Here is a 19,229-nt window from a genome sequence, read left to right as displayed (position 1 = left end):
GTTATTTTAATGGTAAATATCCTCCTAAAACATTTTTGGAGAAGAAAATTTTTCAATTTCATATTTTGTCCTTTTCGGGTGTTAATGGTATTTAATGAACAAACATCAGTTCTTGTATAATGATATCCTTAAATTTCATGTCCAGACTTCCAGTTTGTACTGAGAAAAAGAAAAAGTTACAGGTACCTGTTGTAATATTCTGTGTTATTTTAATGGTAAATATCCTCCTCAAACTGAGATATGTGGGCATGCGTTGTTCACAAGTTGTTTTGCGACATGGGTCCAATGTGTGAAGCTTATTGCTGGTGTCCGCCACCATGATATTGTTGCAATATTGCTAAAAGTGGCAAAACAGCATTCTCACTCAGAAAAAAATGGAAAGTCATTGGCCATGTGATTTGGCATTTGGCCCTGGTGAGATTAACAGATTAGTTTGGAACGGTATCAGTACTTGTTATATCGGGACAGTGTAGTTTCATGGGAATATAAAACAGAATACAATTGTCCCAAATTGGTGCATAAGACTAATGGCATCCATAGAAAACACCTAAATAAAGTACAGAAAAAATATCAATGTCATTTGTCTACTATGGTGGAACTACAACTTTTGTTAAGTATTTATAGTAGGAAAACATTCAGGGCATTAGTACATTTCATATTTGTTCAGCACCTATGTTATGGCTGATCAGTATTATATATCTTTATGCTAATGAAGCAAAACAAATCATGTTTTTGGAAAAAAATCTTATTTATTGATTATATGGCATTTCATTGGTACATATCACAAATTGAAATTTGATCAAGAAAGAAGAGGAACTAGCATAAAGTAACCAGTGGTGTTTGCAAGGCCTTACAGAACAGACGCTTCAATGCCATTTTCTAAATAAACAAATTAGTCAAATCTCAGAAGAATTTTATTGAAGAAGAATATCTAAAGTCAATTATGTTTCTGCAGTAAACCACAAAAGTCATTCAGATTTGTATGGTCAGCATCGGTGTACACAACCTGGACATAGTCACAGTGCTTTGGCATAAATTCATTCAGACTTCATTAGTGTCATAATAAAACCACCTACAGTCACATTAGTGGCATTATTCATTCAGAATCATCACTTTCTGAGGTGAATCTGTTGGTTGTTATCAGGAGTACTGTTCATCTTCCGGCGAGTCCCTTGTCTGAATTGTGTGAGCAAGATCTTCTTAAATGTAGCTGGTGTCAGATTGTGAAATCCAGGTACCTGAAACATTTCATAACATCTTTAGAAACTTGTTAGTCAAAAGTTATGAAACACACACATATAAATTTACAAATGTTTAAAGTTGTTTTCTCAAACAGTGAGGTATTGACAAGTTATCTTGCAACTGATATTTAACCAATCTTTGAACATGTAAATAAGCCATTGCAAACAGAAAAGTGTTCAGAAAATACAAAAATGAATGCGATCTTCGAAAACAATACCACAAGGTTCACCTGAATTTTGCTTGAGTGTTTGCATTACATCAAAATGTAAGGAAGGGTAAGCAAGACTATGCAAAACTAAGTTACATAGGTTCTTATACATAAATACATAAATGCAACTATTCATAATTATCAAAACACATGTCATGTAAGTGATCTCAAAATACAACATAATGAGCGAGTGAGTTGGTATAGTTTCATGCAGCTTGTTAGCAATATTCCAGCTATGGGCTTCACACATTGTACCCATGTGGTGAATTGAACCCGGGTTTCAGAGACTGTTTCACCCACTAGGCTACCCTTGCACACCAAATACAAAAGAAAGTATATTAGGAATTCAGACAATAGATATTCTCACCAAATTCATTAATTCATTAATGGAAGCTATATTGAAATTCAAATTTTGACAAATTAGGATGAGACTGTAGAAGCATTTATCTAAGTTATTATGGATATTAAATATCTACCGTTAATTGGTAGTCCATCATAGACAGTGATAAGAAATTCAACTGAAAACTACAACCTGAACCATCAACTAAAAACTATGTATATTACATTAAAGGGGCCGGTCATGTATTACCGGTATGTTCTCATTCATTTTTGACACAACCTTCACTGAAAGAAAATGCAAAGCACTTTATATTTTATTGTCCGTTTTGTCAAAAGTCTCCCCTAGAGACTCTCACATTTTGGGGTGACCCTCCCTGTTTGTTCTGATCTGAATTCAAATATTCATGACTCATTATCATATTTTATCATTCATCCTATCTTTTTTGAAAATTAACTAAATGAAGATTAACAATAACATGCAAATCTGCCAAAATATTGGCCTGGCAAAGTTTAAATTAATCATAATTACTGTTATAAAGTTTTGGATCCATCGTCTGTTTCTAAATACAGTGAAACCCAACTTTGACTTGTGTGGCATTGTTGAATCATCTACCCAATGTTCTTTATGCATTGATATGCATCTGCACAGAGTGGTCAAAGTCTGTGTCTGACACATAGTGTGCTACAAGGGAGACATCAGTTTGTGTCTAGCCAAACTGTCTGATAATCTCAAGGGCTGCCTTGGTAGCATCAAGGGATGTAGCTAATCCTAAATAAACATAAAACAAGTGACATCATCTCTTTTACAGAACACATGATCAAAGCCTGCCCCACCTTTGATGTTTATTACCTTGCTACTCTAAAAACAGCTAATTAGCAAAATGAACTCAATGTCAACTCATTGTGGACTAGGGATTAACAGGGCAATTAGTGTCGGGTGGGTATTAGTACTTGCAATTGTCTGTTAATTACTTAATTGAGTAGTGACGGCTTAGTCAGTTGTGCCTTTACAACTGCTATTCAATTATCGAGTCAGTTTACTATGTAACATGCTTCTTGGGACCAAGGAAATGTATCTTGCTGGATAACAGTTTTTTTCTAATTTATCAGAGATCAGAAATAATAATAATGACATTTTTGATGTGCATTTCTTTGTTGTGTTCACTAGGATGATGGTGATGGTGTTTGAATTATTAGACACTATTTATTCCAAAAGAGGAATAGGGTTGGTGAAGAGGCAAAGCTTATTTGAACAAAATATATATTGAATAAACAGAAACTGTACAAAAAACAGATTAACTGTATCTACAGTTGAAACTATCATGATGCAAATTTTCACTGAATCAAAGTCATATCTTTTCAAGACTCAGATCAGGTTGTAGTGATTGAAGGTCACATTAAACTTGCTAATTTCAAATCATTCATCCCACTCTTATGATTTGGTTTGCTGTTTTATGCCGCACTCAAGCAATATTCCGGCTATATGTAAATAATCGAGTCTGGACCAGACAGTCCAGTGATTGACATCATGAGCATCGACCCACACAATTGGGATCAATGACATGCATCAACCAAGTCACCGAGCCTGATCGCCACCTGATGGCGTTAGTCAACTCTTTAGTCGAGCATTGTCGCCCGTTACGGAAAGTATTGGGTTACAAATATCCCTTGTAAAACCTTTCAACATGTTCAAATGACACATCGAAAGGTCATTGTGAAAAATTGCACTGACTGATATAGAAGATTTAACGTGCACTTTCCGACTACAGCGTATTTCGCACACGGGCCTGGCCGGACCATTTAGTGTATTCCGAGAAGGGTGAAAGTGGTGTGTGCAACCCAAGGGGGGGCTTTTAGGGGTTGCTTATATTGATTTTTTGAAATTTTTAAATTTGGAATAAATGCCGAGGTGGGTGGAGGAGGGAACTAAGGGAGCCGGGTGAGGTGGGTGTTTGTATGTTTATTGGATTTTGGATTGGTAGATTAATTAATTTTTAGATGCGCTTAATTAGATCTGTTTTGATTAGGAATACGCCTAGGGCCTTGAAGTTTTCTAGTTTATTTTGAGGGTTTAGTATTTCATCTAGAGTAGGAACCTTATTTAGATTGAGGGTGGTTTGTAGTGTGGTTCTGTGTGTTTGATAGTGGGTGCAGTGAATGAGTGCGTGTTCTGTGGTTTCGGGTTGTTTGCAGTGGGGGCAGTTGCCTGTGGTGTGTCTTTTAAGTTGTTTTAGGTGGTTATTTAGGTTAGTGTGTCCTGTTTGGAGTTTTGTAATTAATCTGTCGATTTTTTTAGAGGGGTGTAGGATTTTAGGTTTGGCTAGTGGTTTTCTGAGCACTTTTTTGATTTGGCTATTTGAGTTTTGATATTGATTATGCCATTTTTTGGTTATTTTTTGTTTGTTTACACTTTTAATTTCTGATTTTGAGATGGGTAGGTTTAGGCTTATTTCTGGTATTTTGAGAGATAATTTAGCTGCTTTATCGGCGCTTTCGTTGCCGTAAATTCCTACGTGGGCGGGGATCCACAAGAAGGTTATTTGTTTGCCTGCTTTTGTTAGGTCGTTGGAGCTTTTAAGTATTTGGTTTATTAATTTAGGTCGTTTTTTGGTATTTTTGTTTTGGAGGGCTTGTAGTCCACTAAGGGAGTCAGTGAGAATTAGGATTTTTTTGTTGTTTTTAGATTGTTGGTTATGCAGGGCTGAGGCCATGCCCATAAGTTCGGCCGTGAATATAGATTGGTTGTTAGGGAGTCGGTAAGATTGTGTGGATATAACTGGTTGTGTGGTATGGACTCCGAAGCCTGTGTGGTTGGAGATCGGGTCTGAAGATCCGTCAGTGTATATGTGACACCAATTTGGCCAATTTTCGTGTATGTATGCAAGTGTGGTGGTTTTAGCTATGTTTGGGTCGGTTTGTTTATTTATTTGGTTAGCTAGCGTTGTGTCTATTTGGGGTATTTTCAGTTTAGGGGTGAAGATATTTGATTTTTTGCAGTTTTGTTTAAGATTTTGAGTTTGGTGTTCATTGAGGTAGTTAGTTATTCTTTGGGATATTGGGGTGAGTAAGGGGTGTTTGCGAGCTAGAGCTTGGTTTCTTGGGCTAATGTTTTGGTTAATTAGGTTTTGGATGAGAGGGTTTGTTTGGGACGCGGCCCAGAAATTAAGGCTTAGATGTTCCCTGCGTAGATTTAGTGGCATTTCTCCTGTAAGGGCCTGAAGTGAGGTGTAGGAGGTGCCATGTTGGGTGCGTGTAATTAGTTTGAGAGCCTGATATTGTATTGAGTCAAGTTTTTTAGAAAGAGAGTTGTTTAGGGTATTGTATATGGCACAGCCGTAGTCTAGTTTTGATCTAATTAGTGTTGTATATAGTGAGAGGAGGGTATCTTTGGAGGCTCCCCAGTTAGAGCCGGTGAGACATCTTAATGTGTTAAGGTCTTTGCTGCATCTAGTTTTTAGGTTTTGGACGTGAGCCTCCCAGGTGAGGTGTTGATCGAAAATAAGTCCTAAGAATTTTGTTTGCTTTTGGAATTTGATTGTTTGGTTGTTTAGCTGGAGGATTGGGTAGGCAGGTTTCATGTTTTTATGTTTGAATACTACTCCTGTTGTTTTATCTGAGTTAAGGGAGAAGCCCCATTTGTCTGCCCATTGTTGTATTTTATTTAGAGATTTTTGGATTAAGTTTTCTGCCATTTTAATGCTTTTAGTGCGGATCCATAGGGCGCCATCATCCGCAAATTTTGAAGTGTTTAGTTTAGGGGATAAGCCCTCAAATAGATCATTTATCATTATATTGAAGAGGGTTGGGCTGAGGATGCTGCCCTGGGGAGTGCCATTTTCTAGGGGACACTGGTCCGATAGTGTATGGTCTATACCCACGGTAATTTTGCGATTGTTTAGGAAATCTTGGATGAAGTTTATTATTTGACCTTTTAGTCCTATTTTTTTTAGTTTTTGTATTAGCCCGTGGTGCGATACCATATCGAAAGCTTTAGAGAAGTCGAGGAATATGCCTATGGTGTATTGCTTGTTTAGCTGTCCTGTTTTTATATCCTGTTCTAGTCGGGCAAGGTTATCGAGAGTTGATCGGCCAGGAGTGAAGCCGCTTTGGTCAGGATTTATGATGTTGTTTTGGTCTAGGTAGTGCTGTAGCCTATTTTTAGTCATAAGTTCCATTATTTTGCAGAGATTTGAGGTTAGGGAGATGGGCCTATAGGAGTTTGCCTGATCTGCTGGTTTATTTGGTTTAGGTATTGGGATTACTAGAGCTTCCTTCCATAAGGATGGGACCTGTCCGTTTAGGTAGACTAGGTTGTATAGTTTAAGTAAAGTTTGGAGTAGTTTGGTAGGTAAGTGTTTGATTATTTGGTAAGAGGTGAGGTCTAGGCCAGGGGCTGTTCCTTTTTTTCTATTGTTTAGTACGTGATTTAGTTCTTCTATGGTGTAAGGTTGATTTATTTCTAGGTTGTCTTGTCTGTTTTCTTTGGAGAATTTGGTTTCTTTATTTAGTTTATCTTGGAATTTCTTACTGAAGTTACTGTTGCTGCTAACTTTAGAGAAGTGTTTGGCTAGGTTGTTGGCCTTTTGGGTGGGGTTGGTTGAGTTGTTTATATTAGGCGTTAGTCAACTCTTTAGTCGAGCATTGTCGCCCGTTACGGAAAGTATTGGGTTACAAATATCCCTTGTAAAACCTTTCAACATGTTCAAATGACACATCGAAAGGCCATTGTGAAAAATTGCACCATGTTAGGATTCTTAAATACAGTTTCAGCTTGACATTGAGTACTTTAAACTTTAAAGTGAAAAATACATTCACAACAAGTGAGCTGTGTCTGCCAATCAGAGTCGGTGAGTAAATTGGAGTAGGGGACTAATTTCGAAGGTAAACTTGTTTCAATGTTTAACAACTACATGCATTTGTGTTTGTATGAGACGATGTGTGTTTAATTCCTTATATTTTACTTCAAAGCATGTTATCACAATAAATTGAGTCGGGTATAGGATAAGTTGGAGTAGAGGCTAATTTCTATTGTAAACTTGTTTTAACATTTCACAATTATTGGTCTTTGCAAGTTATCAATCCTAGTTTAATTTCATTTATTTTACCAAGGTAAAAAAAAAAATAAGGTGTCATTTTCTTCAAGTAATAATCGCCGTTTTCGCTTTCGGCGAGTATTTCGCCAGTCAGTGCTGTTTTGCTAAGGTGTCGTTTCAGCTATAACCCGCTTATTGCACATTATTAGTTTCAATTTATATTTATAATCATTTTAACCACTGTAATAAGTAAAAAATGAAATAAAAGTATATAGAAAATAAACAAGCACTTGTTATAAAATGTGCATCCGCAGGCAATATTTATAAGATAATCCTGCATGTAGCTGTGGCCATCACACTGAAGATGCACTTCACTTCTTTCTCATATGTCCAAATTACAATGATTTAAGACAGAATATGTACTATTATGTTAAGGGATATGATCTAAATTCAATTCTATTAGGTAATCCTGAAAGGACGTCAAAAATAAACTTAGAAATTCTTAAATCAGTAGAAGACTACATTCAGCTATCCAATAGGTTTTGTGATTGTACATAGCATCTTAAATTTATAATACTATTCCTTGCCGTATATTGCAGTACACTATTACTACTAAAAATGCGACCTGACAGCGCCGACAACGTAGTTCCTATAATAAGAACATGTATATAATTGTATTCCTTGACTGTACTTTTGTCATATCATATTGTATTCTAATTCTGGAGCGGTATTCAAATAAGTTTTTGCTTGTTTACCCATCCAGTTCACATATAAATGTTTAAAACAATATTTAGTAAACAAATAATTTAAACTCATGCAACAACATAGTGTGTGGAGACGATAGACCACTGAAAAGAGCATATATATGCACATCCAATGACCCCTGACATCACAATGCATTGTTTTGCCAGTGTGCCAGGCAACGGAATACTACGAATTACATCACAGGATACTGTGACCTGTTTGAAAAGTTAGGTACTGTATTCTAAAGGTAGGCCCAAAATTCTACACAATCCAGTGATTGATATTGTGAACATCAATCCACACTGTTAGATGGTCACTGTCAGATGCCATGAACCAGGTCACTGAGCCTGATCACCTGATCTATTAGGTTATCTCTTATGGGTGAGGCTAAAACGGCACCTCAGCAAAATGTCACTGATTTCTCCAACGAAAACAGCACCTTGATTTGGCAAAAAAGGCTACTAATTGTTGTCTGTTATCTGGAGAGACATGTTGATTCCTGGCCGAAATATATATAAATGAAATTTCTATAAAATTACTATTTATTTCCTACTTACTAAAATAAATGTGACATATATAGTATACCTGTTGTCCAGTTTCTTGACATTTTCGCCAGACTCAGGTTCAGCTTGACATTGAGCTAATCTGAGTAAAGCTACTTAAAACGTCAAAGCATGTGATCTTTCAATGATAAGTTTAGTTGCACCTCCCAATCAGAATCATGAGTAAGTTTGAGCAGAGGCTAATTTCTAATGTAAACTATTTTTAGGTGACTAACATTTAACAATTATTTGTGTTTGCAAGTTTAATTGCATTTATTTTACTTCAAAGAAATCAAAGCATATTATATTTTCACAATAAGTTTAGTTGCATCTCCAAATCAGAGTCGGCAAGTAGATGCTAGTTTTTAATGTAAACCTTTTTGAACATTTCTCAGTTATTTGTGTTTACAAGTGACCATGCAAGTTTAATTTCATGTATTCGGGCATATTCAGACCCAAGGTAAAAAAAATAACAAGGTGCTGTTTTCACCAGGCAATAGTAGGCGAGGTACTATTTCCCTTTATAGTATAACCCTCTCTTACAACTAGCATAGGTTGATGGGGACCAATTCCAACCCGGAATCCCCAAATGAGTGGGTATGGTTTTACGCTGTTTTTAGTAATACCACAGCAAGGGACACCTGACATAGACTTTACACATTGTACCCATGACAAGAATTGAACCTTGGTCTTCAGCACTTCAACCACTAGGCTACCCCACCGCCAAAATTCCCAACATGATAAAGTTGTCATCATGGTATTCTTCAACAAGTTCAAGTGAAAATATCCATACCTTTCAAATGTCTTATCTTCCACTTCACAATGTTCACTGTTGCAAAACTCCTGTCATTTAATTTGTTCTTGATTATTCACACCTGCAAAAGTAAGTTTAGTCGGTACGGTATGAACTAAAAAAATGAGTCACTATAGAGTATCTAGATAAAGGAATATAAATAAGCAAACATATTTCTACATCATATACATTAGCAAGGATTAACATAAGTTAGGTAGATTGCTTATCCTACAAAAATTAAATCACACATTTACTAACATATATAAAACAGAATAAGTGGCTTACAGAAGATAAATAACTTTAATACGTGATCAATATTATTAACATATTCCTTACCTGAATCAGAGACCATATAACAGTCTATGTATTATGGTCTCTGTCTGAATATGTCACATCTTCAGCTCCCTGAAATCGAGGTTGTGAAACATTTATGCTGTAGGAATATTACATCCGCTGGGATATCCCTTGTCACACTGCCTGGCATGGTAGGCAAACGCATATTCCATACACCACATAGGTATACTTCCTAATACACACTGTCGAAATCCCCGCGGCTCCCAATATGGCCTGTATGAACTGTAATCGGCCAACCTCGTCTCTTTCCGTAACTGCTGCAGAAATGACCGCTCGTCATTCGTGACCAACTCGTGTTATTCCGGGACAAGCAAGTCTACCCATAATTCCCTGTATAGCCGAGGGCGCCATTTTGGAACACAAATGTAAACAAACACTCAAACCTCGTGTAATCGATGTACACCGTGATGCTTGATTGCGATATGCTTACGTCGTGTATCGATACATTGTTCTCAATCACCTCTAACTCGGAAATCTCGGTCGAAATCCACCTGAGCCATCCACAACGAGGACGTCAAGTATTTCGAAAACTCGATTGACAGCCGAAGGAAGGAAGAGCAGCTTGCAGATGCCAGGTACGTAGCAGGGCTTCGAGACATAATGTTCCATGATTTCTATACAGAGATCTTATGGAATGGATTGATTTAGATATTTTCCTGATCTCCATGTTACTACTGTAAATGTCAAGGGCCCTTTTAGTTTTGTTGTTTTCGGAAACCTTTGTTATTATTATGATCAAGTGTTTGTTGTGACATGATATTTCTATTTGGGATTGCATAAGAGCTACAGGTGCAGGACTTTTAAGGGTCGTGTCCTTATTCTCAACATAACGCTGGGATTTGATGATGAGGGTTAGTTACCAAGGGTATAAATCTGGCAAAGTGCATGTCAAACAAAACGTGGCATTCAATTCCAATCATGTGTTGCCACCTGAACCACCTGAAAGTGAGATGTGGATTACAATGAATAATGACAGCTTATCAATCTTTAACAAATTCACACTGAAACATTGAAAGGATAAAGACAAGTTAGTTGTTTTCTGTTTCAGCATGTTCAGGGTTTGTGGGGAGGTTCACAGACATCCTCAGGGAGGATACCAAGTATTGAGTGAGTATTTTTGTTTGTGATAAATACAAACTACATGTATTCATCATGGTATATTTCAATGTAATGTGAAACATCACACTCACAATAGTCCAGCTCTGTGATGGCAGCCTGTAAATAATTGAACATGGACCAGGCAATCTAGTGATTGTTATTTTCAGCAAAGATCCATGCCCTCAGAGTATGATGACAACCTAGTCTGACCACTCAATTCATTAGTTGATTAGTGTTTGCAGCGGTAGAAACTAACACTTTCAGTCCACTAGTCCTAAAATGATAGCATATAGCAAAACCTTTAAAATGTCAAAATGACTAGTGCCAATTTCTAACCCTGGTGTTTGGATGTTGTGTTTGTGTGTGTATGTATGAGTGTATTTAGGTTGGTTTGTTGTTTAACGCCGCACTCAGCTATATGACGGCGGTCTGTAAATAATCGAGTCTTGACCAGACAACCCAGTGATTCATATCATGAGCATCGAGCCACGGAATTTAGATCAATGACATGCATCAACCAAGTCAGAGAGTCTGACCACCCGATCCCGTTAGTCGCCTTTTACGACAAGCATAATGGCCTTTTACGGCAAGCATGGGTTGCTGAAGACCTAGTCTACCCCGGAATCTTCACGGGTCGAGTGTATTTAACTTAAATCATGAATCTTATACTTGTTTCTCTGTGCTTTTACTATGTAACCCAAATTTTCTCTGGAATAATAAAGTATTCTCTTATTTATATCATTTCTGAACAAAGTGTCATATCAAGGTTAGATCTCTGTCAAAACAGTGCCATGGAAAAGCCAAACAAATAGCCTAGAAATAAAAGTAAATACTGCATTGCATTAATCTGCATTTCAAGAAAATGTGGCAATAATTCATGGAATGATATTCACCTCGGTGAGGATCTCTCTGCATTGTCGAACAAGTTATTTCCTATGTAATGTATGTGTTGAATGACCCTGACTTTGTTGTCAAACTATTGCTTTAACATTTGTTAAATATGGGGATAAATGTCATCTCTGAATGTTTGACATGAATTATTATGATTAGGGTAGTTCTAAGTCGGAATCACAACCGGGGTTTTTTCATTTGAATCAAATGTACAACATTTACAGTTTGGACATTTCTGTGATGTGAATGCTACTTATGTTTGTAGAATGTCCGGATGAATAAAAGAGACAGTCATCCGTGCAGCATCAATGCAAAGAAAGACCATAGAAGAGCAACAGTGAGTGGTAAATATTTTGAAATTATTCTGTTTGGTTCATATGGTTATTTTGCAAATATGTCTTCAGTTTGTTCCTTATCGCTGTAGGCACGGATGTCCTATTGTCTAAGGCACTACAATTTTCTGTGCAGAGTTGCATCTCTTGGGCTTAGCAGAAACCTATAGTCATGGGTTCAAATCCTGGTTCTCCCCGATTATGTTGCTAGGTTTGTCAGCATTATACACATACTCGTGGGATTCATCAAAGACCTGCATCACTTAGGACTTTCTTCCCACATCAAACTAACATGCGGTGATATATCTGGAATACTGTTCAAAGCAGTGTTAAAGCCAAATCATTTATTTAACACTGCATCCAGCAATAGTTTGGCTATGTGACAAGGATTGTGAATATATATTTTTCCATGTTGATGAGTTGAAACAATCACTAAATGACATCTCTTTAAAAGATTCCCAGCATTCCAAGCCTCATTAATAGATAAGGTTGTGATTGAGTAGGCTCATTGATCACATGTAATCATACCACAGTGATGTGGGATATTGTCCATAATAGTTATCATCGGTTTGTCTGGACCGAGTTCATAACATTAGTCACTGGTTTGTCTGGTTGAGATTTGAGATGTGATTATCTTAAATGTTTAGCATATAACAAGACTCACATATGACAACTTAAGTGATTTTGCTGCCTTCTATCTGTAAGTACATGTGGCAACAATTCTTTTTGATTGCTAAAATCGTTTTACATAATGCTGCAGAAACTGAAGTCCTGCTTGAGATCCCTGGATGAGTACTCCAGGTTGACAGTCTGGAAGGACCAGACAAGGGAGTCCTAAACAGAGGCTGCACCCCTTCAGATATTCAGAGATGATTTGCAGACAGCGATGATGAGGGTCCTGTTATTTCAATGGAGGCCGACCGAGAAATTGTATGCCAAATGGTACTGGGACACACAAAGGCTGGTCTGGCTAATGTGAGAAGACCAACCAATGCCAAGCTGGAGTGTAATTCTTCCAGGACATTCAGGAAATTCTTGTAAACACTTGAAAGGAATGATAAATGGGACTTATTGTCTTTAAATGTGGACCCAAACACCAAATGGAAAGTTCACAATTCTACTAACACAATGCAGCAGAGATAGAGTCTAACTGTTATCCCCTCATCCTGGTTCCTGTTCATCCATGGCAATATAGAAAGAAAAGGAGGATTGAGGGAAAGTAAGTTATCTGAACTGGTGAACATAATCCGTAGGTACTGTCAAGCGAACAGTTATCACACTCTGTTATGAGTATTGAAGAATAGGATGAAATTGCATACTGCATCAGGAACCATCATGTGAACACTGTTCAATGTGCGATATACTATAGGCATATGAATAAAAGAAATTGGTAATTTGATTGTTGCTTATGTTTCATTTACCAGCTGTGTAATTGGGGATGTTTCATGATTTTGCCTCAGTTTAATAGCCACACTTATCTTATGAAACCATGCATTGCTTGGGCATCTCAAGATAAATAACACATGTTTCCTTTGCTCTGAAAACGTCTGATGACACATTGATCTGTTATGTCAAAGGTTAAAGTCACAACCAGACAAAACGTTTGTTTGTGGTCTAACTCTTCCTTTGGGCAGGGGTCGAAGTTGGAAAAAGGTCGTGTGTGATCTATATATACTACATTTTCCCTTAAATTGCCTTTTCTACAGAAGTCTTAGTAACTCTTATACATATACTGGTTACATTACTTCCATATTTTGGTCAATGATATGTTGAATTCTACCAAAGGACTGCATATTTGGTTTATGTGCTGGATAGCTCTTTGAAATGTTTTTGAAATATTTATCACTGATATTGAAGGTCAAATTCACACTCAAAAGTGATAACTCATGAGGGGTTGAAGTGTAAGATCAAGGCAACAGTGAAGGGGTCATTCATAAAGTATTTCTGCAATTATAACTAAAATGCCTATTTCTGGAGATATTTGTGAAGTATTAAGCACATCGTTGTTATATTATTTGAATACACATATATGTGCAGTGGTTACAACTCCAGTGTCAAATTAAGTGTCAATCCCTTTTAATAAAATAATTCACAGTAACTGAGGAAGAGCTTACTGTAGTACCATAAAACTAGGGTGAGGCAAATGTCAATGAAGTTAGTATTTTGGATATAACAAGTACATGTACCGTTACAAATAGTCTTATCATCTCACTAGGACCAAAGGCCCAAGTGAGCACATTGTCAATGACTTTTTCTTTTTCTCAGTACAAACTGGAAGTCTGGACATGAAATTTAAGGATATCATTATTAAATACCATTAACATCCAAAAAGGACGAAATATGAAATTGAACAATTTTCTTCTCCAAAAATGTTTTAGGAAGATATTTACCATTAAAATAACACAGAATATTACAACAGGTATCTGTAATGCACAGGCTAACATTATTTACCAGAAGCAAGTCATGAAGAAAATTTGCATCCGGATACCTTCCGGAAACCTTCCAGATGCCTTCAACAACCTTCAAATTGCTTGGTATTTTCAAGTAAATTTTTTTATGTGTTTCACACTTAAGTGAACAAAATGCACCCCCCAAATTTTGACATTTTTTTTTGAAGGTTTCCTGAAGGTATCCGGGCCGGATCCAAATATGGGAAGGTATCCGGAAGGTTTCCGGAAGACGGAAACCTACACTTTTTTTGCTGTGAGTGGTATTAGCGAAGACGAGAAAAAAAGTTCATAGAACAAGGGAGGCAGCAAGCGCGTCAATTATTCAGTGCCAAAACCAAAGAACTTGTTGGAGATTAAAAATAGATTGCTTACTATCATTAGACCACACTGCATAAAAAATCATACATTCATTTAAACGAATGCTTACATAAGTGTATAATAATGGAGAATTACAAACCAACAAAGGAAGAACTCGAAAAAGTTATCGAAGCATTTATGCTCAGGGACAAAATTATCAAATGGAGAGAATTACCACAGGGTATATATTATATTAGTGATGTCAAACCAACCAAATACGGTCATCTATTGTTTCTTTCCAATTACCAAGAAGAGTATATAGTCTGAACGAAGAACTTAGTAAAAATGTTGAATATCACTTTGTTCAAAATAATGGTATACGTATGAATAAAAATAATAGAGAATATTTTCATTACAATTTAGTTTAGTCTCATCATCGTTTTTGTACTAAAAATTCCCTGTATGTTATCATTGATTGGCCTCAGGTAGTGGTGAGCTAGAGCCAGTTTAACTTAATCTCAAGATGATCGTTGAATCGCATCATCATTTTGGCATAAAAAAACCCCCCTGTAGTGGTGGTATAGGTATATAAATCTGGCTCCAGTGGAAGTGAGCCAGAACCATCATTACCTATACTACTTTCAGATTTCAAGTTTCAAATCACGTCAGAGATATATCTTGAGAAAAAAGAGCATTAAACTTCCGTCGAGTATGAACAAAATTAAGATATAATTGTCATGATTTGCATATCAGAGCTGCCAGATGTTCCACAGTTCCTGAAACAGAAAGTACCACATGCTTATGCTGTAACCATGTTACAGAAGACGAATATCATGTCTTACTGATGTACCCGGAATACAATAATATAACAATGAAACATTTACCCCAGTACTTTGTTATCGGGCCCTCTTATGAAAAGTTTCTGATGCTGATAATGATAATCCCAGAGTACAACAAAAGATATATTTATACCAGCTGCAACGAAACTTCAAAATATGCTTTCAGAAGTAACAAAAGAGACAAGAGATACCGTTACACAATTCAAGAACTTGCTACAAGGAAGGGGAGATACTGGGGATTCACTGGAATTAATATAATGGAAGTTATGTTTATTTAATCACAGTCGCCTCAGGCATGGCTGCAGCGATCTCAACGTAGATCAGTATTTTGGATACTAAAACTTGTTCCTGTTGAAATCATACTAAACATGCTTTACATTTTTTGTTGTATGTACAAATTACAGTGTTCTTCGGATTGAAATGTATTTTAAGAAACATGGTTACTCTTTACAAACAGTGCTCTACGGATATTCGCATTTGAGTAAGGAAGATCAAATGCAATTATTCTATTCTATTCAAAACTTCAAATTAATAGCTGACAGATTTTCAATTAAGTAAATGAATTGATTAATATAAACTGCAAGTATACTTGTTACATTCTACCTTAACTGACATAACAATTACATTATGTATTATGTGTCATGGTATTAACATAAACGATTTGCTTGTTTACCTATCCATTTTCAGATTCTTTTATAAATAGATGTTTAAATTACATAAATAAACATAAGTGTATAATTACTCTCGATGTGATATCATGTATGATAATATTATGACTGCAATGCAAATGAAAGATGAAATTAAAAACCTCCAAACCTGATCATTTGTTTCTGTTATCTAAAGGAGTGTCTCATTTAATCTAGGCCTGAAGAGAGCAGACACTGGCAATACACATATTTATCAATGCACTATATTATACCGTGTGCAGATTATTACACCTGTGAGTGGAAAGTTTGTTAAGTCTTAACTTCAAGATGCTGCTTCTGCCAGAGGATTACAACATTCGCCCCAAACCGTCCAGGTATGAATCTAATAATTAAACTGGACATACGGTTATTATTTTAGAAGTAAATAGAGATTATTACCTGTGTGTCTTCCCGATTCATAGGCACTCGTGAAGAGCAACCTCCTCGTGGTGAGTGCTGGGTAACGCTAATAGCTCTTCCCCCGTGTGGAACCGGGGCAGAATATTTCCACAGCCTCCCATTGCTGGTCGTATGAGGCGACTAAAATGGGCAACCTGTTTGCCGTGGGTTGCGTCCCTGTGTCGGCGGAGGACGGGAGTCTGGTAGTTGAGGGCACTGGTTCCTGGAACTGTGTTCCTTTGCCCAACACACTACTTCGACCCTTACTTCGCCTAGACGGGTGGTAAGATGGGCCCGGTCTTATCAATCGGCTGGTCATGCCAGGCCCTGTGCGTAATATTGTATATGCACACCTGTGTTGTATTTAATGTATATTTTGGACTTGGACGTTCTTTCTTTGTGTGAATACTCCATTTTGGATTTAATTAATTGCCTAGAGTCTTACGCCAGAAGGCGGTGGCTCATGGGCCAATCTGGCATTATTGACCTCCGAGTTCTATTTGTCTTGAGATAATTGTCAAGGGCCGAACCAGCCTGACTTTTATTCTGTTTGACATATATGGCTACCTGTGTCCTTCTTGCTGGAGTATAGCATCGCTGTAACCCTGGTCTTTGTGGTCGGCTTCCACTACAACATCGTTCTTGTTGACACTCCATGGTGGGTGGGGAGCCGGGATGTCGAATCACTTTTCCCTATCATGGCTACTCAACAATACACTGGTTCTAGTACGAAAAATAAGAGACGGCATTTAGACACACACACACTTTTGTCCTCAGATGATGAGAGCACAATACAAACTAATGTTGACTCCTGGCCCCGGTTTCTGGTGGTCGATGGTGTTGATGGAGCTTCTCTTAAGATCAACCCTTTCATTGTATCAAAAGCTCTCGAAGGTATTTGTGGAGATGTAAAGAACGTGACTCGCCTCAGGAACGGGTCATTGCTTGTTGAATGTTCTAAACGACAACAGTCCATAAATCTGCTCAATGCACACCAATTTGGAAATGTTGCAATTGCTGTCTCTACTCATAAATACTTGAATTCTTGTAGAGGTATCATCCGTGACCGTGCCAGATGTCTTTCTGACATGTCGGAAGAGGAAATTACGTTCGAACTTCAATCACAAGGCGTCACATCTGTGAAAAGATTCACCAGGAAAGATAATGATAGAATTGTTCCAACAACTACATATCTTCTTACATTTGCTTGTCCAAAAGTACCAACCTCCATTAAAGCTGGATATATTAACATCGGAGTGGATGTGTACATTTCAAATCCACTCCGATGTTTCAAGTGTCAGAAATTTGGACATGGAGCCAAATCCTGTGACAAGTCCCCAGTTTGCTCCCGGTGCAGTAAAAGTCACGATAGTGCTGAATGCACAAATGATATCCAATGTGCAAACTGCAGAGGTGAACACTTCTCTTCATCAAAATCTTGTCCATACTATCAGAAGCAATCTCAGCTTCTAAAAATAAAACACACAAATAACATTTCCTTTTCAGAAGCTGTGAAACTCTTGGCTAAACAAACTCCGAATACACCGTCCTCCTTGTCGTATTCTGCAGCCGTTTCCACTTCACCTCGCAAAGTCGACTGTGCATGCCACACAGACATCTGCTGGGTCTCTGACAAGCAGTCAGTCTTACCTCCAGTTCCTCGTGACTCTTCTTCGTCTGCATCTCAGACTGAGCTTCAGTCTGAGTCTGTGCCTGAGCCTGTGCCTGTACCTTTGGCAGTACCTGTGTCTGTACCTAAACCTGAGTCAGTGAGAGACGTACTTAACACTAAACATCTCACGAACAAGGAAAGGAAACAATTAAAAAAGAAAGAATCAAGGGCCCTCAAACAAGTAGAGGTGCCATCTCCTTTGATCATCCCTGTAGAGGTTCACAACACTTTTGAACCTCTAGCTATGGAGGTCACTCCATCGCTGACATTACAGCGTAGAGGACCTTCCCCCAGATCACGATCTCCAATTGAACCCCCATGAACTGCTCTGCTCCCTTAATACAATGGAATTGCCGAGGACTTCGGAACAATTTAAATGACCTTCAGCTTTTGATTCAAGATTTAAAACCATCTGCATTTTGTTTACAAGAAACTTTCCTTAAAACTACTGACAAATTTGATTTAAGACAGTATGATTCCTCCCATTGCTTTTCCCCTCCAGGGGATAGAGCAACTGGGGGAGCTTCTGTTATTGTGAGGCAGGGCATCATCCACAGTCCTGTACCTCTCAATACCCCTCTTCAGGCTGTTGCGGTACGTGTAACACTTAATATTGTTTTTACTTTATGTTCCTTGTATGTACCACCATCGTACTCTCTTCGACAGTCTGATCTTCAGGCACTGTATGACCAACTCCCTAGGCCCTGTGTTATCAGGGGAGATTTGAATGCCATAACCCACTTTGGGGTAGTAATGACACTAATAATAAAGGAGAAGCACTTGAGGATTTTCTTTTAAATAATGATTTGTGCATTTTTAATGATGGTACTCACACATATCTACATCCTGCAACTGGCACTTACTCTTGTCTCGACCTGTCAGTTGTAGATTTTAATTTACTTGATGAATTTGAATGGTCAGTCCACGATGACCTTTGTGGAAGTGACCATTTTCCTACCATCTTAAAATCTGTGACACCATCTGATGTTCCTCCATCATCAAGATGGAATTTTCCTAAGACAAACTGGGCTTTATATGAAGTCCTTTGCACTAATCAACTCAAACCTTATGGTCTTCTTGATGTTACCGATCCTATTAAACTTTTTTCCGATGAACTTAATAAAATAGCTGATGAATGTATTCCGAAGTCCTCTTCCAATCCTCACATACGTAAACCATGGTTCAGCAATGATTGCAAGCTAGCTAGGAAGGCAAGGAAAAAAGCTGAACACTATTTCCGTCGCCATCCTATGGTCCACAATTTAAATAAATTTAAAATATTAAACGCTAAAGCACGGCGTACTATTAAA

At 37.5% G+C, this 19,229-nt stretch overlaps 1 protein-coding gene and 2 long non-coding RNA genes across 3 annotated transcripts; 2 read left to right on the top strand and 1 right to left on the bottom strand.

The window, feature by feature from the left end:
• Nucleotides 1-818: 818 nt before the first annotated feature.
• Nucleotides 819-9,432, bottom strand: LOC139450574 (uncharacterized). Its single transcript, XR_011652237.1, has 3 exons — nt 9,238-9,432; nt 8,902-8,983; nt 819-1,238 (listed from the first exon to the last, which is right to left on the bottom strand). It is a non-coding gene; the product is annotated as an uncharacterized lncRNA (long non-coding RNA).
• Nucleotides 9,433-10,258: 826 nt separating this feature from the next.
• LOC139450518 (uncharacterized) lies at nt 10,259-13,111 on the top strand. The gene is made up of 3 exons (XR_011652232.1): nt 10,259-10,362; nt 11,510-11,581; nt 12,337-13,111. It is a non-coding gene; the product is annotated as an uncharacterized lncRNA (long non-coding RNA).
• Nucleotides 13,112-16,945: 3,834 nt separating this feature from the next.
• Nucleotides 16,946-18,241, top strand: LOC139450993 (uncharacterized). Its single transcript, XM_071232812.1, has one exon. The coding sequence runs from the start codon at nt 16,946-16,948 to the stop codon at nt 18,239-18,241; it is 1,296 nt and encodes a 431-aa protein (XP_071088913.1).
• Nucleotides 18,242-19,229: the final 988 nt, after the last annotated feature.

The sequence above is a fragment of the Haliotis cracherodii genome, unplaced genomic scaffold, assembly GCF_022045235.1.
Source record: "Haliotis cracherodii isolate W230 unplaced genomic scaffold, xgHalCrac1.p SCAF_8, whole genome shotgun sequence".
NCBI classification, from domain to species: Eukaryota; Metazoa; Mollusca; class Gastropoda; order Lepetellida; family Haliotidae; genus Haliotis; species Haliotis cracherodii.
Note: the sequence above shows the minus strand (reverse complement) of the source record. Positions and strands in the feature narration are given on the sequence as shown.

What these genes read in the sequence shown, in the direction of transcription:
- LOC139450993 (XM_071232812.1), top strand. Translation starts at nt 16,946, where the DNA reads ATGGCTACTCAACAATACACTGGTTCTAGTACGAAAAATAAGAGACGG.